The sequence below is a fragment of the Phocoena phocoena genome, chromosome 6 (genome assembly GCF_963924675.1).
Source record: "Phocoena phocoena chromosome 6, mPhoPho1.1, whole genome shotgun sequence".
In the NCBI taxonomy this organism is placed as follows: domain Eukaryota; kingdom Metazoa; phylum Chordata; class Mammalia; order Artiodactyla; family Phocoenidae; genus Phocoena; species Phocoena phocoena.
This window is the reverse complement of record NC_089224.1, coordinates 94,552,113-94,578,987: the sequence shown is the minus strand read 5'-3', so window position 1 is coordinate 94,578,987 and position 26,875 is coordinate 94,552,113. Positions and strand designations below refer to the sequence as shown.

Here is a 26,875-nt window from a genome sequence, read left to right as displayed (position 1 = left end):
CAGGTGATTGTAAAGTGCAGACCACTTGCCACGGAACATAGTTGAAACAGAAAATAGGAAGATGGCAGCAAACCCTTCAGGACAAGGTAAATGCTAGGAACTTTTTCCTCATACAGTAAAGTATTTTGATAGAAAATTTAGCATAGGGCTGTTACTAGAGCCAGAATTAAAAATGAATAGCCAAGTAAAACCCCATATTTGAAGCAAGTCCAACGTTTCATCAGATGTGTTTCATCAGATATGTAACATCCTTAATAGCTATTAATCCTATGTGTTAATCTTATTCACACTGTAAACCTTAAGTCCTCGGACATTTGTGTTCTCATGCTCTTTTACTTGAGATTAGAACCACTTTTAAAGAAGTTATATCGTCACTAGGCAATATCCACTCCTTTATTTTCGTTGGCTCAAAAAACTTTTCATACACCTTTCACCTGTGTTAAGAGCTCTGTAAAGCAAGTCAAGTTAGATACATCCCAAATAAGGAGTTTTTATTTAAAAATAAGTTTCAAAAGTAAAATTTAATCTCTAGAAAGCATTAAATTCCACTTTGTAAGTTGTCTCCTGCTTAAGAACTTGAGGCAAACTTCTATTTCCTCTCCATATCAAGTCTAAACTCCTTATTTGATGCATCATAGTTTTTGATTAATCTTAGTCTTGTTTTATTTTAAACGTCATATAAACGTGTTTGTGTCCAGTTGTTTACACGCACTGCACTGTCTGTGAGAGTCATCCATGTTATGCCATGTACCAATAGTTCATTCTTTTTTATTGCAGACTAGCATTCCATTGTATGAATTTACCACAATTTATTTATTCATTCCTTTTTGGAGACTTTGGGGTTGTATCAGTTTTGGCCATTGTGAATAAAGCTGCTTTGAATATTCGTTTGTAAGTCTTTTTGCAGATATTTGGATGAATATCTAGGAATGGAGCAGCTGAGTGTACAGTTTACTTTATGGAAAACTGCCAAACCTTTTCCTAAAGTGAATGTACTTTACATTCCCTCTAGTAAACTGTGAGAATTCTGGTTGCTCCATATATAGCATTGTTGGTCTTTTCAATTTTAGCCATTTTAGAGGGTGTAAAGTGACATCTCATTGTAGTATTAATTTGGATTTCCCTGATGACAAATGTTGGACACTTTTTTATGTGCTTATTGGCCATTGCAGATCTTCCTTTGTGAAGTGTTTGTTCAAGCCTTTTTTTAAAATTTGGGTTATTTTTATTATCATTTTTTTTTAAGAGTCTAGATACTGGTCCTGTGTCACTGGTAATTGCATCATCTAGATCATCTTTCAGTTGGTTTCTGTTGACTGCATTTGTTTTTGAGAATGAGTCACATTTTCCTTTTTCTTACTATATTTAGTGATTTGTAATTGAATACTGGATATTATGACTAATACATTGTAGAGACTCTGAATTCTGTTATATTCCTCTGAAATGTGATTTTCATTCTAGCAGATGGCTTGGCTAAACTCATACTCCAAACTCTTGTCTCCCTTATGTTGGGCAGCAGCTGAAATCTCTGCTCATTCTTTAAAGCTTCCAGTTGCTGCTTTAGTGCTTTATTTGTCTCCCCCATGTATGTGTAGTTTAGCAGAAAGCAAAAACCTTGGGTGGATTTTATAGGCATGTTTTATGCTTTACTCCTTCTGCCTTTCCCTCTCAAGTCTCTCCCCTAATTTTCTGGTTACTCTGCCAGTCCTGAACTCTGTCCTCTGATACCTCAAGCCAGTAAGGTGAGGCTGTACAAGCTGTTCGTGGATTGAGGAGTGCAAAAGGCCACCAATTCCCAAATTTCACCAGTTGCAGTTTCTGCCTGATTTTGGTCAGTCTCTAGTGCCTTCAAATAATGAATGTTTAGTATTTTTTCCAGAATTTATAATTATATTTGTGGCAGGATTACTCTAACCAAACTATTCTGCTAGTACTGGAAGTTGGAAGCCCACTGAATCTGTTTTAGTATATTAGTTGCATTTAGGACAGACTAAAGATTACATGAGTTTTATAGAAGTGTGGTATTGTAAAAAGCTAGCTCTGGTGATAGCTTTACTGGCTATAACCAGCTAATACAATTCTGTTCTCTCAAATAACCAAGTGTGATTTGTGTGCTCTATGGACTAATCACAGGTCAGTATTCCCCTATGGTCTTTGACCTCCTCTTTTCACCAAGTTATAAAGATTCAGATTAAAAATAATTTAATTCGGGGCTTCTCTGGTGGCACAGTGGTTGGGAGTCCGCCTGCCAATGCAGGGGACGTGGGTTCGTGCCCGGGTCCGGGAGGATCCCGCGTGCCGCGGAGCGGCTGGGCCCGTGAGCTGTGGCCACTGGGCCTGCGCGTCCGGAGCCTGTGCTCCGCAATGGGAGAGGCCGCAGCGGTGGGAGGCCTGCGTACCGCAAAAAAAAAATAAAATAAATAAATAAAATAATAATAATTTAATTTGAACCGAAATGAAACTAAGAGAAATCTATTTTGGAGAGAAAATATGCTGCTAAAAATCACACAATGCAGTCCAAATGAAAACAAATTAAATATTTTTATCCCTCTGTTTTAATAGCACAAATATGCAAGATTTACAATTTGCTAGTTACTCTTTTTTTTTTTAAGCAGTTGCAATAAAGCACAATAATTTTTACCGTCACCTTTGATTGATCCATAGTCAAATCCACTATGAAACATCCCCTAATCTAAATAGAAGCGAGGACTTTCCTGGTGGCGCAGTGGTTAAGAATCTGCCTGCCAGTGCAGAGGACATGGGTTCAAGCCCTGGTCTGGGAAGATCCCACATGCTGTGGAGCAACTAAGCCCATGTGCCACAACTACTGAGCCTATGTGCCACAACTACTGAAGCCCACGCACCTAGAGCCCGTGCTCCGTAACAAGAGAAGCCACCTTAATGAGAGGCCTGCGCACCGCAATGAAAAGTAGCCCCCACTCGCTGCAACTAAAAAGAAAGCCCGCACACAGCAACGAAGACCCAACGTGGCCAAAAATAAATAAATAAATTTATAAAACAAACAAACAAAAAAACATAGAAGCGAATTTAGATTAGTCCTTTGGCTTTTGTTGCTCTTTTGTCCGTGATATTGTTGGTGTCATGGAGCTGCTGCTATTAGGCACCAGCAGAGGGAGTCCATATCATGTTCTGTAGACTCCTAGACTCTCAGTGAAAATTTAAAATTCTTATTGATTTGGATCTATTGCATTTTACTCTCTATATTATTTCTGTACTGTTTATGTGTATTGGAACTACTTATTGTGGAGATTGAATGCCAAGTTCCATAATTATCTTATAATGGTAACTGAAAGAACAATGACTTAAGAAATCTTCATCTGTGTGTTGTAATTTATTAATGTCTCTGGTGTAGGGGACAGGCCCTCTTTCAGATCTAGCTGTGAACCTGCGCGTCCACAGCCTGTGCTCCGCAACGGGAGAGGCCACAACAGTGAGAGGCCCACATACCGCAGAAAAATACAAAAAAAGCAACAAAAAAAGAATTTATCCTAGTGATGCATAAAAATCATCTCAAAATTCTTGCATCTGTACATTTTTAAAGATGAGAGTGGACACAAAGACACAATTTGGAGTTCGTTTTTCAAAACTAGATTTTTTGCCTCATTTTTCATTGCCAAGGCAAAGAGTGTACAGTAGTTTTCTGAGGCTAGGATTGATCTGTAGGCCCAGGTTCAAATAGGAATGAAACTGAGTTGAGGCAGAATATGACGTAAACTAGCATGAGATTGTTTGTATAGTAGAAGAGAGCTTGTGATCCCCAGATTCAGACTGGCCTGGGAGGCCTGTCATGTGAGTGTAATCTAGAAAGTTGTGCTAATCAATTGTACCCTGTGTGTTGAAAAACAGTTTACTGACAGAGAATTGTCAGAATGGGGCTGACAAGAATCTAGTGAGGTTGACAATCTAAATGATAGAGAACACTAGGTAATAATAACAGTAATAGCTAGTATTTATTAAGCAACTACCACGTGGCAGGCAGTGTGCTAGGTATTTTATTTTTATTTTCCATATTTCATATAACCACCCTTCAAAGTTGTCACTGTTATGTCCATCAGTCCTGCATAGTGAGGTAATTTTCCCAATATTAAATAGTAACTGGTAATACTGAGATGAGAACCCAAATTGAATCTGTGTCCAAGTCCCCTGTTCATTGATTTCCCATACTGCACGTTAACTGGAGGGTTAGAACATTCTAATTATAGTATCTAAAAGAAAATTGGGAGCTCTAGACTAGGGGCAAAAGACCTCATCTTAATTTTTGTATCTCTTCTCCATCTGTTTTTGAGCAGAAAATCCTTACAGGGAAATGGGCCTGTGAGTTTATCTGTAAGAGGAAAAGAAAAATGAGCAAGGAGGAAAGGGTGATTCAAGCAGAAGAGATTTCATCATCTTATTTAGCTAGTGCTGAAGACAAGAAACCTCAGTGGATAGAAAAAGTGGCAGGATAGAAAAATTGGCAGTAGCTTAAAAGGGTTAAGTCCTTGGGGTCTCAGTGAGAGAGAACTTGAACACAAGGAGATCACCTGAGCAGATATTAGGGCTTATTCCTTTCCTTGATCTGTATTTTCAGTAAACTCCAAAGGTGGCTAAGAGTTGAATAATTTTTTAATCTTGCAAGTTACAGGAAGTGTTTGCCATTAACTAGATAGCTAGAAGACTAGTTACTGGTACTAATTACTTCATGTTAATAATGTTGTTGTATTTTTTATTCTGCTAAGACTTAGACATCAGGCTGTCTCCCCTGAATAAGTTTGAGTTTTAACCACTGAATACATTTTATAATCATTAAGGAGTATGGTAGGCAGAATAGTATTCTCCCCGCATCCCTCCAAAAAATGCCGAGGTCATAATCCCCGGAATCTATGACTTTGTTACCTTACATAGCAAAAGGAACTTTGCTCGTGTGATTAAGGTTAAGGACCTTGAGATGGGAAGATTATCCTGGATTATCCAGGTGGGCCCATTTTAATCACATGAGTCTTTGTTTTTTATTTAAAAAAATCTTTTAAACAACTTTGGATATAATTTACATACTATAAGATTCACCTGTATTAAGATTACACTTCAAGAATCTTTAGTAACTTTGTAAAGTGTGTAACTTTCACTAATATCTAATTTTATAACATTTCCATTAACCCAGAAAGAAAACTCATGCCTGTTTGCAGTCACTTCCCATTCTTACAGGCCTGGGCAACCACTAATGTACTTTTTGTCTCTATAAATTTGCCTCTTCTGGACACCTTTCATATAAATGGACTCTTACAGTATATGGTCTCTTGTGTCTGGTTTCACTTAGCATGTTTTTGAGGTTCATCTGTGTAGTAGCATGTATTAGTAATTCTTTTTTGTTGTTGTTGTTAAACAACAGAAATTTATTTTCTCACAATTCTGAGATCAAGTTGTCAGCAGAGTTGATTTCTCCTTGGCTTGTAGATGGCCTGTGTCTTTTCTTCCTGTGTCTTCACATGGTCTTTCTTTTCTCTGTATGTGCATGTCCTGATCTCCTCTTCTTACAAGGACACAAGTCATATTGGCTTAGGGCCCACTCCCAATGACCTTATTCAACCTTAACTGCCTCTTTAAAAACTCTGTATCCAAATACAGTCACATTCTGAGGTACTAGGGCTTAGGACTTCAACCTATGTGTTTTGCAAGGATACAATTTAACCTATAACACTCCACCCTCTCAGCCTCCAAAATTCAAGTCTTCACATGTGAAATATATTTGCCCCATTCCAACAGCCACAAAAGTCTTAACCCATTCCAGCATCAACTCTAAGTCTAAAATTTCATCTAAATAGCATCTAAATCAGATATGAATGAGACTAGAGGTATGACTCATCCTGAGGCAAAATTCCTCTCCAATAGTGAACCTATGAAACCAAACAAGTTATCTGCTTCCAAAATACAATAGTGGGACAGGTATAGGATAGACATTCCCCTTCCAAAAGGAAGAAATTGGAAAGAAGAAGGCTGACAGGTCCTAAGCAAGTCCAAAACCTAGCAGGGCAAATTCCATTAGATATTTAATTTATTCAAAGATTTAGTTTATTATATCAACATCAGTACTAGAACTCACATCTTTTACTCTCCAGCCTGCAACATTTCTACAGTACACATTTGTGTGCTGAAATTATTTGTATGACATTAATATATGTGGCTAATTTTAAGAAACTTCTGTGGAAAATTCCATTAGATTTTAAGGCTTGAGAGTGAAATCCTATTTGGCTCAATTTTCTAACAAGGGTGGTGGCTCTGCCTTCTCCTCCCTGAATTTTGTCCCCAGCCCCTCGGGAACCAATGAGGAAACAGTCCTGCTGCCTGGGCCTGTGCTCTCTGGACCCATGGTGGCAGTAGCAGCCCTGCTGACCCCTGACCCACCTTCAGAGTCATTCCTCCCTGTACTCAAAGGATGACGCTTGTTTGCATCCAGACATCTCTAACATCTAACTTCCTGCTTGTAGAACCCCAGAAGTCTGACAGCCTTTCTTCATTTCATCCCACCTCTGTTCTCTTCAGTCCAAGCTGACAGTGCTTCTGCTGAGATGGTTGATTGGATCCATGTCACACACCCATAATCTCTGTCCAGCCATGTCTTTGGTGTTCTCTCCTGAACACACTTTCTCATTTTTTGCAATAAGAATAAGCTGAGAATTTTCGGTCTTCAAGTTCTGGTTCCTTTTTCAGTTGTCTCCCTCTCACACTTTACTATAAGCAGCAAGGAGAAACCAGGTCACACCTTCAACATTTTGCTTAGAAATATCCTCAGTTAAATATCCAAGTTCATTACTGACAGCTTTTACTTTCCACAAAACACTAGAACACAATTTGGTCAAGTTCCCTGCCACTTTGTAACAAGGACTGCTTTTCCTACAGTTTCCAATAACATATTCCTCATATCCATCTGAGACTTCCCCAGAAGCACCTTTAACATTCATATTTGTGTCAACGTTCTGTTCATGATGAAATATATATAAACAGATACATATATAGCATATATATTAGTCCTGGTAGTTTTCTGGTAGTATCTTTAGGATTCTCTATGTATAGTATCATGTCATTCTGCAAACAGCGACAGCTTTACTTCTTCTTTTCCGATTTGGATTTCTTTTATTTATTTTTCTTCTCTGATTGCTGTGGCTAGAAATTCCAAAACTATGTTGAATAATAGTGGTGAGAGTGGGCAACCTTGTCTTGTTCCTGATCTTAGTAGAAACGGTTTCAGTTTTTCACCATTGAGAATGATGTTGGCTGTGGGTTTGTCGTATATGGCCTTTATTATGTTGAGGTTTTGGAGGGTTTTTATTGTAAATGGGTTTTGAATTTTGTTGAAAGCTTTTTCTGCATGTATTGAGATGATCATATGGTTTTTAATCCTTCAATTTGTTAATACAGTTTATCACAATGATTGATTTGTATATATTGAAGAATCCTTGCATTCCTGGGATAAATCCCACTTGATCATGGTGTATGATCCTTTTATTGTGCTTTTAGATTTTGTTTGCTAGTAGTTTGTTGAGGATTTTTGCATCTGTGTTTATCAGTATATTGGCCTGTAGTTGTCTTTTTTTGTGACATCGTTGCTGGTTTTGGTATCAGGGTGATGGTGGCCTCATAGAATGAGTTTGGGAGTGTTCCTCCCTCTGCTATATTTTGGAAGAATTTGAGAAGGATAGGTGTTAGTTCTTCTCTAAATGTTTGATAGAATTCGCCTCTGAAGCCATCCGGTCCTGGGCTTTTGTTTGTTGGAAGATATTTCTTTTTCAATTTATTATTTTTGGCTGCATTGGGTCTTCATTGCTGCATGTGGGCTTTCTCTAGTTGCGGCAAGTGGGGGCTACAGTTCATTGCAGTGTGTGGGCCTCTTGTTGCAGTGCAGGGCTTTAGGTGTGTAGACTCAGTAGTTGTGGCTTACAGGCTCTAGAGCACAGGCTCAGTAGTTGTGGTGCATGGGCTTAGTTGTTCCATGGCATGTGAGATCTTCCGGGACCGGGGATCGGACCCGTGTATCCTGCATTGCCAGGCGGATTCTCAGTCACTGTGCTACCGGGGAAGTCCCTGTTGGAAGATTTTTAATCACAGTTTCAGTGCTTGGAACTGGTCTGTTTATATTTTCTGTTTCTTCCTGATTCAGTCTTGGCAGGTTGTGCATTTCTAAGAATTTGTCCATTTCTTCCAGGTTGTCCATTTTAATGGCATATAGTTGCTTGTAGTAATCACTCATGATCCTTTGTATTTCTGCAGTGTCAGTTGTTACTTCTCTTTTTTTCATTTCTAATCCTATTGATTTGAGTCTTCTCCCTTTTCTTCTTGATGAGTCTGGCTAATGGTTTATTAATTTTGTTTCTCTTCTCAAAGAACCAGCTTTTAGTTTTATTGATCTTTGCTATTTTTTTCCTTCATTTCTTTTTCATTTATTTCTGATCTGATCTTTATGATTTCTTTCCTTCTGCCAACTTTGGGGTTTTTTTTTTTGTTTTTTTCTCTAATTGGTTTAGGTGTAAGGTTAGGTTTTTTATTTGAGATGTTTCTTGTTTCTTGAGATAGGATTGTATTGATATAAACTTCCCTCTTAGAACTGCTTTTGCTGCATCCAGTAGGTTTTGGGTCGTCATGTATTCACTGTCATTTGTTTCTAGGTATTTTTTGACTTCCTCTTTGATTTCATCAGTGATCTCTTGGTTATTTAGTAGTTTATTGTTTAACCTCCATGTGTTTGTATTTTTTACAAACTTTTTTCCTGTAATTGATACCTAGTCCCATAGTGTTGTGGTCAGAAAAGATACTTGATACAATTTTAATTTTCTTAAATTTACCAAGGCTTGATTTGTGACCCAAGATATGGTCTATCCTGGAGAATGTTCCATGAGCACTTGAGAAGAATGTGTATTCTGTTGTTTTTGGATGGAATGTCCTATAAATATCAATTAAGTCAATCTTGTTTAATGTATCATTTGAAACTTGTGTTTCCTTATTTATTTTCATTTTGGATGATCTGTCCATTGGTCAAAGTGGGGTGTTAAAGTCCCATACTATGATTGTGTTACTGTCGATTTCCCCTTTTATGGCTGTTAGCATTTGCCTTATGCATTGAGGTGCTCCTATGTTGGGTGCATAAATATTTATAATTGTTATATCTTCTTCTTGGATTGATCCCTTGATCATTATGTAGTGTCCTTCAGTGTCTCTTGTAATAGTTTTATTTTAAAGTGTATTTTCTCTGATATGAGAATTGCTACTCCAGCTTTCTTTTGATTTCCATTTGCATGGAATAACTTTTTCTATCCCCACACTTCCAGTCTGTATGTTTCCCTAGGTCTGAAGTGGGTCTCTTGTAGACAGCATATATACGGGTCTTGTTTTTGTATCCATGCAGCCAGTCTGTGTCTTTTGGTTGGAGCATTTAATCCATTTACGTTTAAGGTAGTTATTGATATGTATGTTCCTATTACCATTTCCTTAATTGTTTTGGGTTTATTATTGTAGGTTTTTTCCTTCTCTTGTGTTAACTGCCTAGAGAAGTTCCTTTAGCATTTGTTGTAAAGCTCGTTTGGTAGGGTTGAATTCTCTTAGCTTTTGCTTGTCTGTGAAGGTTTTAATTTCTCCGTTTAATCTGAATGAGATCCTTGCTTGGTAGTGTAATCTTGGTTGTAGGTTTTCCCTTTCATCACTTTAAATATGTCCTGCTACACGCTTCTGGCTTGCAGAGTTTCTGCTGAAAGATCAGCTGTTAACTTTATGGGGATTCCCTTGTATGTTATTTGTTGCTTTTCCCTTGCTGCTTTTAATATTTTTTCTTTGTATTTAATTTTTGACAGTTTGATTAATATGTGTCTTGGTGTGTTTCTCCATTTATTCTGTATGGGACTCTCTGTGCTTCCTGGACTTGACTATTTCCTTTCCCATATTAGGGAAGTTTTCAACTATAATCTCTTCTAATATTTTCTCAGTCCTTTTCTTTTTCTCTTCTTCTTCTGGGACCCCTATAATTCGAATGTTGGTGTGTTTAATGTTGTCCCAGAGGTCTCTGAGACTGTCCTCAATTCTTTTCATTCTTTTTCATTTATTCTGCTCTGTGGTAGTTATTTCCACTACTTTATCTTCCAGGTCACTTATCCGTTCTTCTGTCTCAGTTATTCTGCTGTTGATTCCTTGTAGAGAATTTTTAATTTCACTTATTTTGTTGTTCATCATTGTTTGTTTGCTCTTTAGTTCTTCTAGGTCCTTGTTAAACGTTTCTTGTATTTTCTCCATTCTATTTCCAAGATTTTGGATCATCTTTACTGTCAATACTCTGAATTCTTTTTCAGGTAGATTGCCTATTTCCTCTTCATTTGTTTGGTCTGGTGGGTTTTTACCTTGCTCCTTCATCTGCTGTGTATTTCTCTGTCTTCTCATTTTCCTTAACTTACTGTGTTTGGGGTCTCCTTTTCTCAGGATGCAGGTTCGTAGTTCCCATTGTTTTTGGTGTCTGACCCCAGTGGGTGAGGTTGGTTCAGTGGGTTGTGTAGGCTTCCTGGTGGAGGGGACTGATGCCTGTGTTCTGGTGGATGAGGCTGGATCTTGTCTTTCTGTTGGGCAGGACCACGTCCGGTTGTGTGTTTTGGGGTGTCTATGACCGTATCCTGATTTTAGGCTGCCTCTCTGCTAATGGGTAGGGTTGTGTTCCTGTCTTGCTAGTTGTTTGGCATGGGGTGTCCAGCACGAGAGCTTGCTGGTTGTTGAGTGGATCTGGGTCTTAGCATTGAGATGGAGATCTCTGGGAGAGCTCTCACCAACTGATATTATGTGGGCCCAGGAGGTCTCTGGTGGACCACTGTCCTGAACTCGGCTCTCCCACCTCAGAGGCTCAGGCCTGACACCCGGCCAGAGCAACAAGACCTTGTCAGCCACACAGCTCAGAAAAAAAGGGAAAAAAGAAAGAAAGAAAGAAAAAAAGATAATAAAATAAATAAAGTTACTAAAATAAAAAATTTTTTAAATTCTTAAAATATAAAAAATTAAAAAAAAAGAAGAGAGCACCAAACCAATCCACCAGTGATAACAAGCACTAAAAACTATACTAAAAAAAACCCCAAAACGGACAGAGAGAGCCCTAGGACAAATGGTAAAAGTAAACCTATACATACATAATCACACAAAGAAGCATACACATACACACTCAGAAAAGAAAAAAAGGAAAATATATATATTAAAAGAAAAAAAGAGAGCAACCAAATCAATAAACAAATCTACCAATGATAATAAGCTCTAAATACTAAACTAAGAAAACATAAAACCAGAAACAAATTAGATGCAGAAAGCAAACCCCAAGTCTACAATTGCTCCCAAAGTCCACCGCATGAATTTTGGGGTGATTCCTTGCCTATTTAGGCATTCCACAGATGCAGGTACATCAAGTTGATTGTGGAGATTTAATCCGCTGCTCCTCAGGCTGCTGGGAGAGATTTCCCTTTCTCTTCTTTATTCGCACAGCTCCTGGGGTTCGGCTTTGGATTTGGACCCGCCTCTGCGTGTAGGTTACCCTCTGGCATCTGCTCTTCGCTCATACAGGAGGGGGTTAAAGGAGCAGCCGATTAGGGGGCTCTGGCTCACTCAGGCCGGGGGGAGGGAGGGGTGCGGATGCGGGGTGAGCCTGCGGCGGCAGAGGCCAGCGTGACGTTGCACCAGCCTGAGGCGCCGTGCGTTCTCTGGGGAAGTTGTCCCTGGATCCCGGGACCCTGGCAGTGGCGGGCTGCACAGGCTCCCAGGAGGGGAGGTGTGGATAGGGATCTGTGCTTGCACACAGGCTTCTTGGTGGCTGCCGCAGCAACCTTAGCGTCTCATGCCCGTCTCTGGGGTCCACACTGATAGCCGCGGCTCGCGCCTGTCTCCGGAGCTCGTTTAGGCGGCACTCTGAATCCCCTCTCCTTGCGTACCCCGAAACAATGGTCTCTTGCCTCTTAGGCAGTTCCAGACGTTTTCACAGACTCCCTCCCAGCTAGCTGTGGCGCACTAGCCCCCTTCAGGCTGTGTTCACGCAGCCAATCTGTCCTCTCCCTGGGGATGTGACCTCCGAAGCCGGAGCCTCAGCTCCCAGCCCCCACCAAGCCTCTCAGGCTGGTGAGTGCTGGTCAGCACTGATCCTCTGTGTGGGAATCTCTCCACTTTGCCCTCCGCACCCCTGTGGCTGTGCTCTCCTCCGTGGCTCCAAAGCTTCCCTCATGCCCACCCCCCGTTTCTGCCCGTGAAGGGGCTTCCTAGTGTTTGGAAACTTTTCCTCCTTCACAGCTCCCTCCCAGAGGTGCAGGTCCCATCCCTATTATTTTGCCTCTGTTTTTTCTTTTTACTTTTGCCCTACCCAAGTACATGGGGAGTTTCTTGCCTTTTGGGAAGTCTGAGTTTTTCTGCGAGGGTTCAGTAGGTGTTCTGTAGCAGTTGTTCCACATGTAGATGTATTTTTGATGTACTTGTGGGGAGGAAGGTGATTTCCACGTCTTACTCCTCCACCATCTTGAAGGTCCCCCTCCCACATGGGTCTTTAAAAGCAAAGAATTTTTTCCTGGCTGTGGTCAGGGAGAAATGACCACAGAAGGGTCAGAGACATGCAACGTTGTTGGCATTTAAGTTGGAGAAAGGGGACCACAAGCCAGGGAACTCAGGCATATCTATAAGATGGAAAAGGGAAGGAAACACATTCTCTCCTAGAGCCTCCAGAAAGGAAAGCAGCACTTGATTTTAGCCCAGTGAGACTACTGACCTATAGAACTGTAAGATAATAGATTTGTGTTGTTTTAAGCCATTAAGTTTGTGGTAATTTGTTACAGCAGCAGTACGAATAATATACCATTTAACTATATGAGCCAAAAACCTCAGAACCATCCATGACACCTTCTTCCTCATTCTTGACTTCTTATTTATTCTGTCACTGTCCTGTTGATTTAACTTCCTAAAAAGCTCTTGGGTCTGTTCATCTCTCTCCATTTCCTTGGCCACTAACAACTTCTGTCATCTCCAGCTTGTTCTACTGTAATAGTCTCTTTTTCTCTTGTCTAGTGTATTCTCAACCTTGTAGCTACAGTGATCTTTCTAAAGGGGGAAGCGTTATTTTGTCCCCCACCCCTAATTAACCTAATTAATCTAACATTTTAGCTCTAGCATTACTTCCTGTAGGAGACTTCTCTGACACTGCTCCCCCTACTCCCAGTCTAGGTCAAGTTGATTCAACATTGATTCCTGTTGGTGGGGATGTAAACTGATACAGCCACTGTGGAGAACAGTGTGGAGGTTCCTTAAAAAACTAAAAATAGAACTACCATATGACCCAGCAATTCCACTACTGGGCATATACCCTGAGAAAGCCATAATTCAAAATAAGTCATGTACCACAATGTTCACTGCAGCATTATTCACAATAGCCGGGAGATGGAAGAAACCTAAATGTCCATTGACAGATGAATGGGTAAAGAAGATGTGGCACATATATACAGTGGAATATTATTCAGCCATGAAAAGGAACAAAATTGAGTTATTTATAGTGAGGCGGATGGACCTTGAGTCTGTCATACATAGTGAAGTAAGTCAGAAAGAGAAAAACAAATACCGTATGCTAACACATATATATATGGAATCTAGAAAAGTTGTATTGATGAACCTAGTGTCAGGGCAGGAATAAAGACACAGATGTAGAGATTGGACTTGAGGATGGGGGCGGAAGGGGAGGCTGGGACGAAGAGAGAGAATAGCATTAACGTATATACACTTCCAAATGTAAAATGGATAGCTAGGGGGAAGCTGCTGCACAGCACAGGGAGATCAGCTCGATGCTTTGTGACCACCTAGCGGGGTGGGATAGGGAGGGTGGGAGGGAGGGGATATGGGGATATATGTATACATATAGCTGATTCACTTTGTTATACAGCAGAAACTAACACAACAGTATGAAGCAATTATATTCCAATAAAGATGTAAAAAAAAACCAACAAAAACCTTGATTCCTACAATGATTGTTTTTAATACTTATAGAATGTTATTTCTTTATTTCAGACTACTCATCTTAGACTCTAATTATACATTCATTTGTGTAATTATTTGATAATCTCTATCTTCACGGGAATGTTTAAGAACCATGAGAACTAGCATCAAATCAAGTTGTGGCTCGTCATTGCATCCTTAGACTCTACCTTAGTGCCTGTATGTATGTCATGGATACACAATAAATATATGTTGAATCAATAAATAACTTAAAACATGTTAAACTAATAGTGCCACAGTGACTTTCCTCCAATACTGAACAGCTGTCTTTTTTTTTTTTTTTTTTTTTTGCTGTGCCACACGGCTTGTGGGATCTCAGTTACCCAATCGAGGATTGAACCTGGGCATGGTGTTGAAAGCCCGGAATCCTAACCACTAGTCCACCAGGGAACTCCCCCTAAACAGCTGTCTTAGGATGATAGCTCATTTACTGTATAGTTGTGAAGAGTATATAGCTTGCAAGATAATCTTTTGAAAGGATTTGAAAATTTTAAAATATCTTTTTAAAAATTGTTATGAAAGCAATATAACAACTGTAATTGGAAAGTAGATTATCCACTAATCAAACAATAATTTTCATTCTTTAGTTTTAGATTTTTTTCAATAAAAGGAATTCCTATTAGTCCTTGTTTAAGTGTCATAGAGCTATTCACGCAAAGTGAATATCAGCTGTTAGGTTTTAAATGCAATTTGCTGTAATGCTAGTTACTCCAGAATATTTTTAGTGACACAGAAATGTGTGGGAGTTAAATGTTTCTATAAATGAATATGGAAATGAGAATATATATGATTGTGAATGGAGATAGTTATAGTTCTAAGTGGAACTTTTCGAGTGTGCTGCTTTATTCTAAGATAATTTTATTAGGAAAAAGTTTAGTTATAAAGGAATATTAAGTAATTCCTACTGTACATGAGATAATATTTTAACACTCTCATGCTTTTAAGAATGTAAAAGTTACATGTAACTTTAAGATACATGTAAAATAATGTAAAAGTAAAATGTTGAATTATGGTGAGAGACAGTTTGTGTTTAAAAAAACAATTCATGTAGTGATTAGAATAAAAGTTAAATTTTATATATTGATGCCTTAGAGTAAGTTTGTATTACAAACTCTGAAGGTGGGAGAATCTTGCTCTAGAAAATTACACTTAACTACTTCACATAACCAAATTGACTACCTAGTTTTTTGCCTTATGTTTCAAATGTGAAATAAGCTATTATTATTACCTAACTGCTATCTGTTGACTTTTATATATTTCTGTAATACAGTAAATGTTTTGTACAAAACTGACATGTAAATTAGTACTAGATTATTTTTGAACGCTCAAGGGGGAAGCATAGGTTTCAGGGCATAAGACAAGCTCAGAAAGTAAAAGTCTAATAGACCTGACCATACCCTTTCCCTGTAAAATAGTTTTTGTGGCTCTCAGCTGCCTACATGTAGACATTAAGTTCTTGAATGTTATGCAGGAGATAACCTTGCCTGGTTAGACTGTGGAATAGCAGTTGAAAGGGGAAGATATTTTAGAGACATCAAGGATATAAAATTGATTGGACTAGGTGATTGGTTGGATGTGGGTAGGAAGAAGGAGGTATTAAAGGATAAAACTCAGGCTTCTGGGTGGGAGCGTGGGGCATTAAGTGAGATACAGAGAGAGGCATTATCCTTTACCAGGGAAGGAAGGCTATGAGCTACCCCTGTCTAATGACAGCTTATTTAACTGTTTTAACAAGTTCTTTAATGTCTAAGGGGATTTTATGCATGGAGAAAAATCCTCATCACTGCTCATAATTCATGCTCAGTTTTTAAACCTACTTATAAACTAAGTTCCAAAATAAAATGTTTTAAGCATTTAGAATTGATTACAAGCTTATTTAGTTAAATTCTCTTTAATAACAGTTTTAATTACAATTAATTTGACTTCTATAATACTTCACTTTATATAGTGATGGCAAAACTTACTATACTTAGGGCTTCCCTGGTGGCACAGTGGTTGAGAGTCCACCTGCCGATGCAGGGGATGGGGGTTCGTGCCCTGGTCCGGGAGGATCCCACGTGCCGCAGAGTGGCTGGGCCCGTGGGCCATGGCCGCTGAGCCTGTGCGTCCGGAGCCTGTGCTCTGCAGCGGGAGAGGTCACAACAGTGGGAGGCCCGCGTAGCCCCCCGAAAGACACAAACAAACTTACTATACTTAAAATTAAACCTATTTTAAAATACTAACCCACGGGTTTAATTAATTCATTTACTCTCTCTATAGTACTTTGTTTTTTTAATCTTCCTTAGATTATAATAATCTTCCCAGATTCTTATTTCTGTACTTTCCCAGGACTTTAGTAATTTTTTTTATACCTTCCTATGGTTATGGTTGTCTTACCACTACCAAAACAAAACAAAATTTCAGATTAGTCAAGGTTTAGGGTTTGTTGATGGATTTGATTCTTAGGTAAATCATAAGATTTGCTTATGCCTTTAAAGATGATTTAAAAGTTGCATTGGTGTGTACTTGGTCACTTCTGTAACTAAACTTGCCAAGTTAATGAGATTTTTTTTTTTTTTTTTTAACTCATGCCTTTTCGCATAGATTTTTAGTTTCTTGCAACCTGGGGTTACTCCCTGAATGAAATATTCTTCTTCTTTTTTTTTTTAAATGTGATTAGCATTTTATAACCCATTGTTCTGTTGTCATTATGAATTGCCCTTTTCTGGTAGCATTCCTGCCGGGAATATGGACGTTTCATCTCCCAGGAAATCAGGGATCAGGTCTGTACCATTAGCTCTCTTTAGGATATTCCGCTAATTCATCCAGTTAGAGCTCAGGGTTTCTCCTTGGTCACTGTGTGTGACCATGGGTGCTCATCTACCACTGCGTTTCCTTTCAAATGGTGTGTGTGTGTGTGAGGACCTGCTCTGATCTGACCCTCCTGTTCTTGGTATATAACTTGCTTTTTCTGGGACTATTTGGCTTATCCACAGTTCCCTATATCTACCCCATCCTCCTGTAACTAAACAAAAAAGTAAACAGCTATGCTTTATAAACAGACATAAACTTAATAGGAGAAACAAAACATCTAAATGTTAACACTCACCATAATGACTATTATTTTACCTTTCTTTACAATCTTTTTATATACTTTAACTTTTTTTTGGCCGCACCACACGGGTCGTGAGATCTTAGTTCCCCGACCAGGGATTGAATCCGGCCCCTTGGCAGTGAAAGCGCAGAGTCCTAACCACTGGGCTCCCAGGGAATTCCCTAACTTTCTTTTTTGTATCTTTTTATGAATTCATGGTTTATCGTGGATTCAGTTTGTTCCATTTAGTTGTAATTATTATTCTCTTTTTAATGTTCCAGTTGTTGCCTGGCCAACCTCAAGCTGGAAAGCATTCTTCACTTTACAAAGAACTCACTTCTGCATTCCTCTAAATAACACATTACAGTATACTTATCCTTCCATAATAATCTTACCTTAATTTGTATGACATTACTTTTTGGGAAGTTTCTATTATATAAAATCAATAATACCCATATTCTATACTTCCCATCCGATCCATATAATACTGACTGATTTGTTTATTTGGGTAACAGGCTCACCATGAGTAGTAAAATAGATTGAGAATAACACAGCTCTCCTTAGTGGGCAAAGGTCATGGACAAAGAAACTAGTGTATTAATATTAATTTAGAGCCTATAGTTACTAATTTTCACACTTAATTTCCATGGTAACAGGGAGTTCACTATAGCTACCTGTGCTCCAATTGTCAAACATGCATGAAATTTTTTTAAAGGAGGCTGTTACTGATCAAGCCAAGAAAGACATGTGATCTATTTTTAAAGTTAGTGAATCATATGAAATTATTGTTTCTGTAGGTAGAAAATGGTGAAATACAGGCAATTTAATAAGTGTAACTTACCAGTGTGCTGCATTACTTTCGACGATGTCATATTTTTGTGAAGTGGGTTTTTGGCAATTGCTTTGATAAAAAACAAGTACTGTGTGGAACAGGGAATGAGGATGGTAGTGTCTAACTGATTCCCAGGTTTGCAAAGTTATACAGTGCCCAGGTACACACACTGCATTAATGGTTATTTTAAAATGAAATAAATATTTTTCTTCCAATTTATGGGTATTATTTTTTTAAAAAACTACAAGATGTTAGGACATCATACTTATTAGGTTGTTTGGACTTGACATTCTATATTACTTTGGTAATGGTGTTTCTTTAACAGTATTTCGACAAAGTTTCAATTATTTTTACACATGGCACCCTTTACCACAGCATTAGCGCTCACAGGCATAAGTATCATACATTCTTGGGAGTTCTGTATTAAATCCTTCCTTAGGTAGAAGACTTCTGAGGCAGTCCTGTCTATGAGGTTGGGTGGAGCCTGTAATGACATGTGGCATGTAAAGGCCTTATAGAGTTTCTTCCCTGGAAGATTAACTAAGAGGTCGGCAGGCAGGAAGATTAGAATTAGGATTAGAATAGATGAAGAATCACCTGGAAGGCTTGCAAAGTCATCTCCTCAGAAGTACCAGAATGTGTTAGTGTGAATTATCTGTTCCAGAAAGGAGTCTGCTATTACTAGAATTTGATGACAGGTTGATAGCATAAGCGTGAGGGGGCAGAGAAGGAAAATGGAGATGATAAATTCCTAAAATGGCTGTGGCAGAGACAGGTTTTGCCCATTTCTGGCCTGGCCTGAGTCAGTTTACTGTTGCTAGATTTAAGAGCAAGTTTAGGGGAAAGTGCCACAAGCCTCAGCTGCTTCTGGTTCAGCCCGATCTCAGTGTGAATCTCAGTGAATGCTCCTGTTCTTGTACGTCCTGCGCTGTCCCTGACCTAACTCCTCTCCCCAGGAGAGGAGGAAATACGCATCCTACCACCCAATTCCCCTTTATGATCAATATAAAGTGCTTATAATCCCTCATGTGAGTACCCTTAGGAGTGCTTACTTCTGCTCTGCTTGAAAGCTCCCTCCTTCCCCATTCTTCATTCTTTCTTCTAGCGCAGTGATGCTAACCCAGTGATTCTAGTCCCCTGGGCTTTTTTTGCCTCTGTAGTTTTTTCCCTAATCCTTTAACCTTTCCATTTGTTTTCTTCTAAATTAGGGATCAGAAACTTAAATGCCTACAGGTATAAACAAATCTGATAAGGACTGTAACAAGCTGGAGAGTGCCCAGCTAAAGGGGACAACTGTTTCTTTGTTCTACATAGTTGTTGCCATGGAGGCATCCAGACCCCTGTGCCAGACCTTGAGATGTTTCAAGAGGAGCAAGTAATCTGAGAATTTTGTATACAGTGTTTACATGTTGGCATTTAATTCAGATTTTAAAAACATAGTTGGATGCTGCTCCTGGGCCAGGACTTGGAACCTCTGCTCTAGATCTTACGTTAAAATTGAAGCTCAAAATTGATAAGGGACCTATCTGTTTGTACCCTGTCAGTTATGCTCCATTTCTCTCTCAGAATTGCTTTCTAGTCAGTTGCAGTTCTCTGACTTGTTCCTTGAAAGACTGTGTGTCTCTGAATGAAAGCATTTCATTACATCTCTGAATGAAAGCAGTTGAGAAAAATACTGTTGTGACCTGAGTGTATCTAATGCTTTCCCCTCATGAAAGAGGCATTCACAGAGAGGCCTAAAACTGAGAACTAAGAAAATCTTCACTCCCAGAGATTCAGCAGGATAGAGCTTGGTCCCTGTAGCATTTGGGGCTGCAGAGATTTTGTTATAAAACAAATGCGGTTACCCATACTTTGATGATTAAAATTCTTTAGAACTAAGTCTTAAAAAAAGTCCTCAGTCAGTATTATCCTTTGCATTTATCTGCATATTATCCTATTAAAGTTGCTGGAAAATAGGCAGTAGGGAGATAGTAACCATCTAGGGAAACTGCCTACTAGTGGGTTCGTTATCATGTTAGAGAACAGAATTTTGCTTTCTGGGTTTCTAGGTAGCCTGGGTTTATAAAAAAGCTCTAAAACATTTTATTTCTCTTTCTCGTCCCCAACACTCTCTCTTTTTTTAGGTTTTCAAAACAAAAATAGAGTTGCAATCTTGGCAGAACTGGACAAAGAAAAAAGAAAATTACTAATGCAGAACCAATCTTCAACAAATCATCCTGGAGCTAGGTATTGAAGAATAATGTGGTTTTTATATTCAGTGATATAAAAAATATCTTGGACAGTATAGCTGAAATTGGTTGGCAATGGTTTGTTTCTTTAACATTGGAATTTAACATGTTTTATTTCCTAGTTAGACTTGAAGAGTTATTTAATTGCTTAGATTGTAAATATTTTAATTCTCATCAGACTTAAAATTTCCCTACAGCCTACTTTCAAAAAAAGAAAAGAAAAAAAAAAAAAAGAGTTTTGTATAGTTGTTTTGTTACTGAAATTATTGTTAATGTCCCACTTTTTAAGCATTATGCAAAATAGGTAAAGTTGCGGTAGCTTAACAATCTTTATTGTATTCCGTTTCTGCCATCTTAAATCTCTTCCCTGACATCCGTTATCCCATTCAGCCACCACCCTAACTTTCCCCTCTCTTTTTTTTTTTATCTGTTTCTGTTACTTTATTTGCTTGTTAGATTGATTTCTAGTAAAAGTATAATATATAATATAGTATAACATATTCTTCTGTTTCTTTAGGGGACTGTCCCTGGTGAATTCAGTATACAGGAAAGGACTCTCGTGAAAGCTAGAGCTAATTTATATTTTTAGGTGTGCAGAGTCAGCCAGACCTCTTAAAGGAGTTGTCTGTACATATTCAGCTCTGCTTTCCCACTTATTTACTCCCCAACCCACTACAATCTGACTTCCGCGCCTCCCCACCTCCAACCCAAAGAACAGGTTTGAGCCTAGGTCGCCTGCAGCCTCCTTGTGGCTAAATCTGATGGACCAAAGTCCTTTTCTTGTTAGATTTCCTAGCATTATTTGACACCACTGATTGCGCCCTTTTTTTTTTTTTTAATTGAAATGGAGTTGTGTTAGCTTCAGGTGTACTACACAGTGATTTGACATGAGCATACATTGTGACATGATCGCCACAGTGCCTAGGAACTATTGTCTCCACACAAAATTAATACGGTATCATGAATCATATTCCTTGTGCTGTATATTACATTCCTGTGACTTCTTTATTTTCTCACTGAAGGTTTGTGCCTCTTAATCCCCTTCACCTATTTTGCCCACCCCCAACCTGCTCCCCTCTGGTAACCACCTGTTTGTTCTATCTATGAGTCTATGAGTCTGTTTTCTTTTCTTTATTGGTTAATATATATTTTAAAATATTTTATTGGAGTATAGTTGATTTACGATGTTGTGTTAGTTTCAGGTGTATATGAATCTGTTTTCATTTTGTTTTGTGTGTTTTGTTTTTTAGATTCCATATATAAGTGAGATCATATGGTATTTGTTGTCATCAATGGCAAGATTTCTTTCTTTTTTTTAATGGCTGAGTGGTATTCCATTGTATACAGCGCCCTCCTTAAAATACTCTCTTTCCTTGGCTTCCATTCATCCACTGTTATACTATCTTGGTTTCTTTTGCAGACATTTCTCCACTGCCTCTCTCTCTTTTTTAAAAAATTAATTAATTTTTGGCTGTGTTGGGTCTTTGTTGCGATGCATGGGCTTCTCATTGCGGTAGCTTCTCGTTGCAGAGCACGGGCTCTAGGTGCACAGGGCTTCAGTAGTTGTGGCACAGAGGCTCAGGAGTTGTGGCTTGCGGGCTCTAGAGTGCAGGCTCAGTAGTTGTGGCACACGGGCTTAGTTTCTGTGCAGTATGTGGGGTCTTCCTGGACCAGGGCTTGAACCTGTGTCCCCTGCATTGGCAGACAGCTTCTTAACCACTGCGCCACCAAGGAAGTCCCACTTCCTGTCTCTTGAATGTTGATATTCCTCAGAGTTCTGTTCTAGATCCAGTCTCCCAGCCTACATCTTTTCACTGGACAGTTGCATTCACTTTCACAGCCTGTAGTTTATGTGCTGATAACTTTTATACATTTGCATCTCCAGCCTCGTCCTCTGTCTGAAGCACCAGACTGCCTCCTGGACATCTGCACTTTGATGTCTTCCAGGCATTTCAAACTGAGTATGTCCCACACCGAACTCATCTTCCCTCCCTCCCTACCTACTTAACATTGTTGGCTTGCTTGTCTCCATGAGTGGTACAGATCTACTAGTAATCAGAGTCAGAAATGTGGACTTTAATTGTTTATTATTCCCTCTTACTTCCATCTCTAAACGTTTGTCATTCTCTTATGTTTATATTTTGAAATGTGTCTCAGACTTGTCCATTTTTCTTTATTGCAACTGATGCTGCCCTGGTCTTGGCCACTCTCAGTTTTTGCCTCTTTGTGTAAAGACTGAATTTCCTGGCCACTCTCATTTTTTGCCTCTTTGTGTAAAGACTGAATTTCCCACAGTCTTAAGTTCTCTCGAATACATTTATCAGTTGTGTCAGTTAGGATGTTTTAATCTGGAAGTAACAGAAAACCAAAAAGTTGGCCTAAACGTTAGGGTATAGGTTAACCAGAAGCGTGAAGATAAGGTGATTCCAGAATGGCTCACTATCGCTTCTCGGCCTTTTGGCTAAGATCAAGTGCAGAATGGCTCATTGCAGCGGCACACCAGTGTCAGCACTGATCGAGCTTCCTTTCTTCTCTCCTTTCTGCCCTTCTCCGTGGGTCAGCACCTCCTTACCGGTCAAAATATGACTGCAGTAGCCTAGGCATCACTGTACACCAAGCCCCCATAGAGGCAAAAGCCAGAAAGGTTCCTCTCCTGGGTCCATTTTGTACGAGTGAGGAAAACGTTCTCAAAGCCTTCAAGCAGACTACCCGTGAAGTCTAGCTGCCCAGAATTGTGAACCTTTCTCTTGCCTAAACAGGAAACCAGCAAGGGAAATGGTATTGTCTTATACCAGTCAAAGTTCACCCCCTGGGGGATAACCTGGCCCACCATGAAGAATGGGACCAACGATAATTGAACTAAGTGTGGGTTCCATTAGCAGCGAGGAAGAAGGGAGAGCAACAGTTGTTGGGGAGATGACCAGCACTGTCTGTCACAGTGGCGGTCTTTCTGAACTGTAGTGTGGTAATTCTGATCAAGTCACTCTTCTGCTTATAACGCTCTTTGGGAGTCTCCCTTCACTGTTAGGAGAAGGTCTTCATTTCTTATTTCACAAGGCTCTACATATCCCGGCACCTGCCTTCCTCCCTAGCCTCATTTTTTGCCAACCCATTTCTCCCCTCCCGAGCCCTGACCTTCAGTCCTACCTTTGCATGTTCTACCTTGTGCTTGAAACATTCAACTCTTTAGTTTTCATCATAAATGTAACTTTATGATAGACCAGAGTACCTCAAATCTGTCTGAAAGCAGAGGACCATAAATCATCAATTAAAAGGAGATAATCTGAAGCCCTAGTAAATAATATAGGCTTTCTTCATATAAATTAACGTAGACAGTGGGAGAAGGAAAGAAGACTGATTCAGGAAGTTCTTTTTTGTAACCCCTATTTAGAATATCTAAAGAAAAATGTGATTCAGAAGTAAGGGAGTCTCTAAACAGTCAGTAACTAAGATTCCCGTTTTAGCATTGCGCTCTCGAGACCCGCTCTTAACAAGGACTTCCGGGACCACGCTGAGCAGCAGCACATTGCAGCCCAGCAGAAGGCGGCTTTGCAGGTGAGGGGAGTGCGGCTGCCATTCTTGTCTCATTGGAGATTCCCGGGGCTTGGCAACCAGCACTGTTCTTATTTTGTATTTCAGTGGAGCAGTATCAATAAAAACGTTCCACACGTAATTGCAGTTGTTTGCTGACATTCAGGCATGCCCGGAGGATTTGAAGGACCCGATACGGCAGTAATGAAAGTATCTTTCATGGTGTTGACATGGTCCTGATTGATTCTGTGCCACACCTGGCAAGGGACTGCTGCACACAGAAGAGTTTAGGGTACTTGGATGGACCCTGAAAAGCTGAACTGGCCACTTTAATAGCACATATCTAGTTTTTCAAATTTGTCGTGTGCCGCTATGTCCTGTGATAGTCTGGATTCTGTTTTTAATGGTCAGCATGTCTGTTGTGCAGGAAATGTTTAAAGACTATAGGAATGTGATAATCTATCAGTTAAAAAGATTGTTCTTATTATGATAACCAATTTTAGTATTTCATTGATCTTGGATAATTTAACTAAGATTCCTAGAAACCTTGCACTAGACATCGTTACCTATGCTTTTAAACCTTAGAATCTCAGGATTGGAAGGGATATTAAAGATCATCTCACTTTAGACAACCTATGAACAGTCCTTTGTTTAGTGACAAGGGACGTCACTGGTGGTTTTCTGTTATTTATATGCCAACATTCTCTACAAAATGTTGGTATCTTAATCACCAGTAATCAGCTGTTTTTCCCCCTTCTCCTTCCAACTACTGCCCTTCTTTCTCACTCTCCTGCTTTACTGACCAAGAGCAGAGTACTTTGGGACCTTTGTTGCTAGTTTTCCTCCCCACTCCAAGGAACAAAGTAATTCATGTCTTCGACTCAATTACTGACTGAAGAGAATCACAGGGGAGACAGTGGGGATGATAAATTAGTACCTGGTGCAAATTGTTAATATGAATTCTTTATTATTATCCATCTCCTGTGTATTTAAACAAAATTAACAGCATAAGAACTGATTTTTAAAACAAATTTGGTCTCAAGCACTCAGAGAGGATAAGTAATTTTACTGCCTTGGTTGAAGAATTGTGACTCTTAACAGCTGAATTGCCTTTTTCTTTCTTTCTTTTTCACTCTTTCCCAGCATGCCCACGCACATTCATCGGGATACTTCATAACTCAAGACTCTGCATTTGGGAATCTTATTCTTCCTGTTTTACCTCGCCTTGACCCAGAATGAAGAAAATATTTGTAACAAAAGTAACTTTGTAATATCAAATGCCAAAGCTACTATCAGTCAGTGCTATACAAACTGTGACTTGCCGAATTTTGGTGAACTTTTACATATTTTGTTTCTTTAAAAGAAAGATATGTGTAAGTGAAAGCAAAAAAGAAGGGTGACCAGGATGATGATAGCTCTGGAAGCTGTATTATCTGAGGAACCGATTATGCTACCCATGCCGGTAACTTCTGTGTAATGCAGTTTGATTTTTAATTCTGAGTCAGACTCTGAATTGGATGTGGTCATATAAACCCACCCCACCACCAGCTAGTTGGACTGAGTATATTATGTCTACAGTAGACTTTCAAGAACCATTTAAAGTACTTAACTTTAAACAAATGAGGGTGCTTTTAAAAAATGTGAACCAATAGGCTTAAATAAGTTACATTCACATTTACTGTTTATAGAATTGATATCAGTGTACCTTTTGAGTTTATAATCAACGTATCCTGAAATATCCTTTAACTTGTGACTCGTTCCCCTATTCTCAATTTTAAAGGAAAACCCAAGATAAGACTAAGTTCTCAGCCAGTCTTAAACATCTTTTATAAACCTATGCCACTACAAATTATGCGACTAAATGCTACTAAAAACAGTTAATAAGAAATGTAGTTTTAAGTTTTGTATATGCTCTTATTTAGTGTTACTGCATGAATGGTGTGCCTGTACAGTTTTACTGCCCATTTTTGCTCTAATTAGAAACATTAACTAAAGTTGAGCCCCTTTTTAGTTATTGTAAAAAGGAAAGAATTAGGTTAAGCAAGTTTCTCAGCGTGATACATCTTTAACAGAATCCAGGGTGCTTATTTAAATATGCAGTCCCTACAGCTGACCCTAGTCCCACGGAATTAGTGTCTCTAATTCAAAATAAAGTCTGAAAACCATGGGTTAGAGAATTCAGTTGTAGGTCCCTGAAACTTAGAGGTCGTTTAGCTAACCGACATTTTTTTACTTTTAATAGGACTGAAATTAAGTTTTCTACTATATCACAGATACAGTATTTTTTATAACTGACCTCATCTTGGCCTTGAGTCCCCATCCTCTCTGGTGGTAGCCTGAAATTTAAACTTTATATTCCAGTTTGGGTCAATAATTAGAATAAGTCCATCTCCCTTTTTGAAGAGTTTCTTCTCTCTCCTTCCCTTAGATATTTGTACCAACCACACAGCCCCATCTTACCCCAACTATATGAGAAGGAGTGGACAGTTCTAGATGTGGCTGTGCCATTTAGATTCTTTCTGTTGAGACCTGCGACTGCTTTTCTTCATTTGGGTGAGTTGGCAGCTGTCCCCATCGTAATGGTCACCATTGCAGCAAAGGTGCCCTTTCTTCTGCTGCTGAGGATCGCCTGGGGCCTTCGCCTCTGCCCTGCCTCAGGTCCACACAGCTAGCCTTGGCCCTTCTTAGCGTGGTCCTCATTTCCTTGAATTGATTTGACTAAGTTTCTGTTCTGTGCGATCCAGGCTGGCATCGTTCTAAATCTACCGATGCTAAGGAGATACATTTTTTGGATTGTATAGTTTTTTATTGTTGAAGCCTCTGCCAAATGTGTGACTTTTATAACCTCGGTAAAGAGATCTTCTTTCCAGTGGTATCTTTTCTGGTCTCAGCCTTTCAAACAGAGTAAGCATTTCCTTCACCCCTCTCCTTTGAGTCACTTACAAATTCAGTTCAGTTCCATGTGTATTTTTTAATACCTACTCTGTAAAGCTGTGCCCTGGGGGGAAAAGGAGAGTAAGACTTGCTCTTAAAGAGGTCACGGTGGAGAGGATCCTACTGTGGTACAGCAGTGAGGAAGCCAGCGCCCAGTGAGTGGCACAGGAGCCCGAGACCGGCAGTCTACACAGGCCTAGGAGTATCGATGGGATTTTACCTGGCAGGGCAGGGAAGAGC

General features: G+C 39.3%; 1 protein-coding gene across 1 annotated transcript; it reads left to right on the top strand.

Moving 5' to 3' along the window:
* INIP (INTS3 and NABP interacting protein) lies at positions 1–25,021 on the top strand. Its single transcript, XM_065879571.1, has 4 exons — positions 1–86; positions 20,066–20,168; positions 23,635–23,725; positions 24,845–25,021. Exons 1-4 carry the CDS (start codon positions 62–64, stop codon positions 24,938–24,940), a joined length of 315 nt encoding a protein of 104 aa, XP_065735643.1. The 5' UTR covers positions 1–61; the 3' UTR covers positions 24,941–25,021.
* Positions 25,022–26,875: the final 1,854 nt, after the last annotated feature.

What these genes read in the sequence shown, in the direction of transcription:
- INIP (XM_065879571.1), top strand. Translation starts at nt 62, where the DNA reads ATGGCAGCAAACCCTTCAGGACAAG. An exon ending in ACAAATCATCCTGGAGCTAG is followed by an intron (nt 20,169 to 23,634) that starts GTATTGAAGAAT and finishes TTCCCGTTTTAG; the next exon opens with CATTGCGCTCTCGAGACCCG. An exon ending in AGCAGAAGGCGGCTTTGCAG is followed by an intron (nt 23,726 to 24,844) that starts GTGAGGGGAGTG and finishes ACTCTTTCCCAG; the next exon opens with CATGCCCACGCACATTCATC.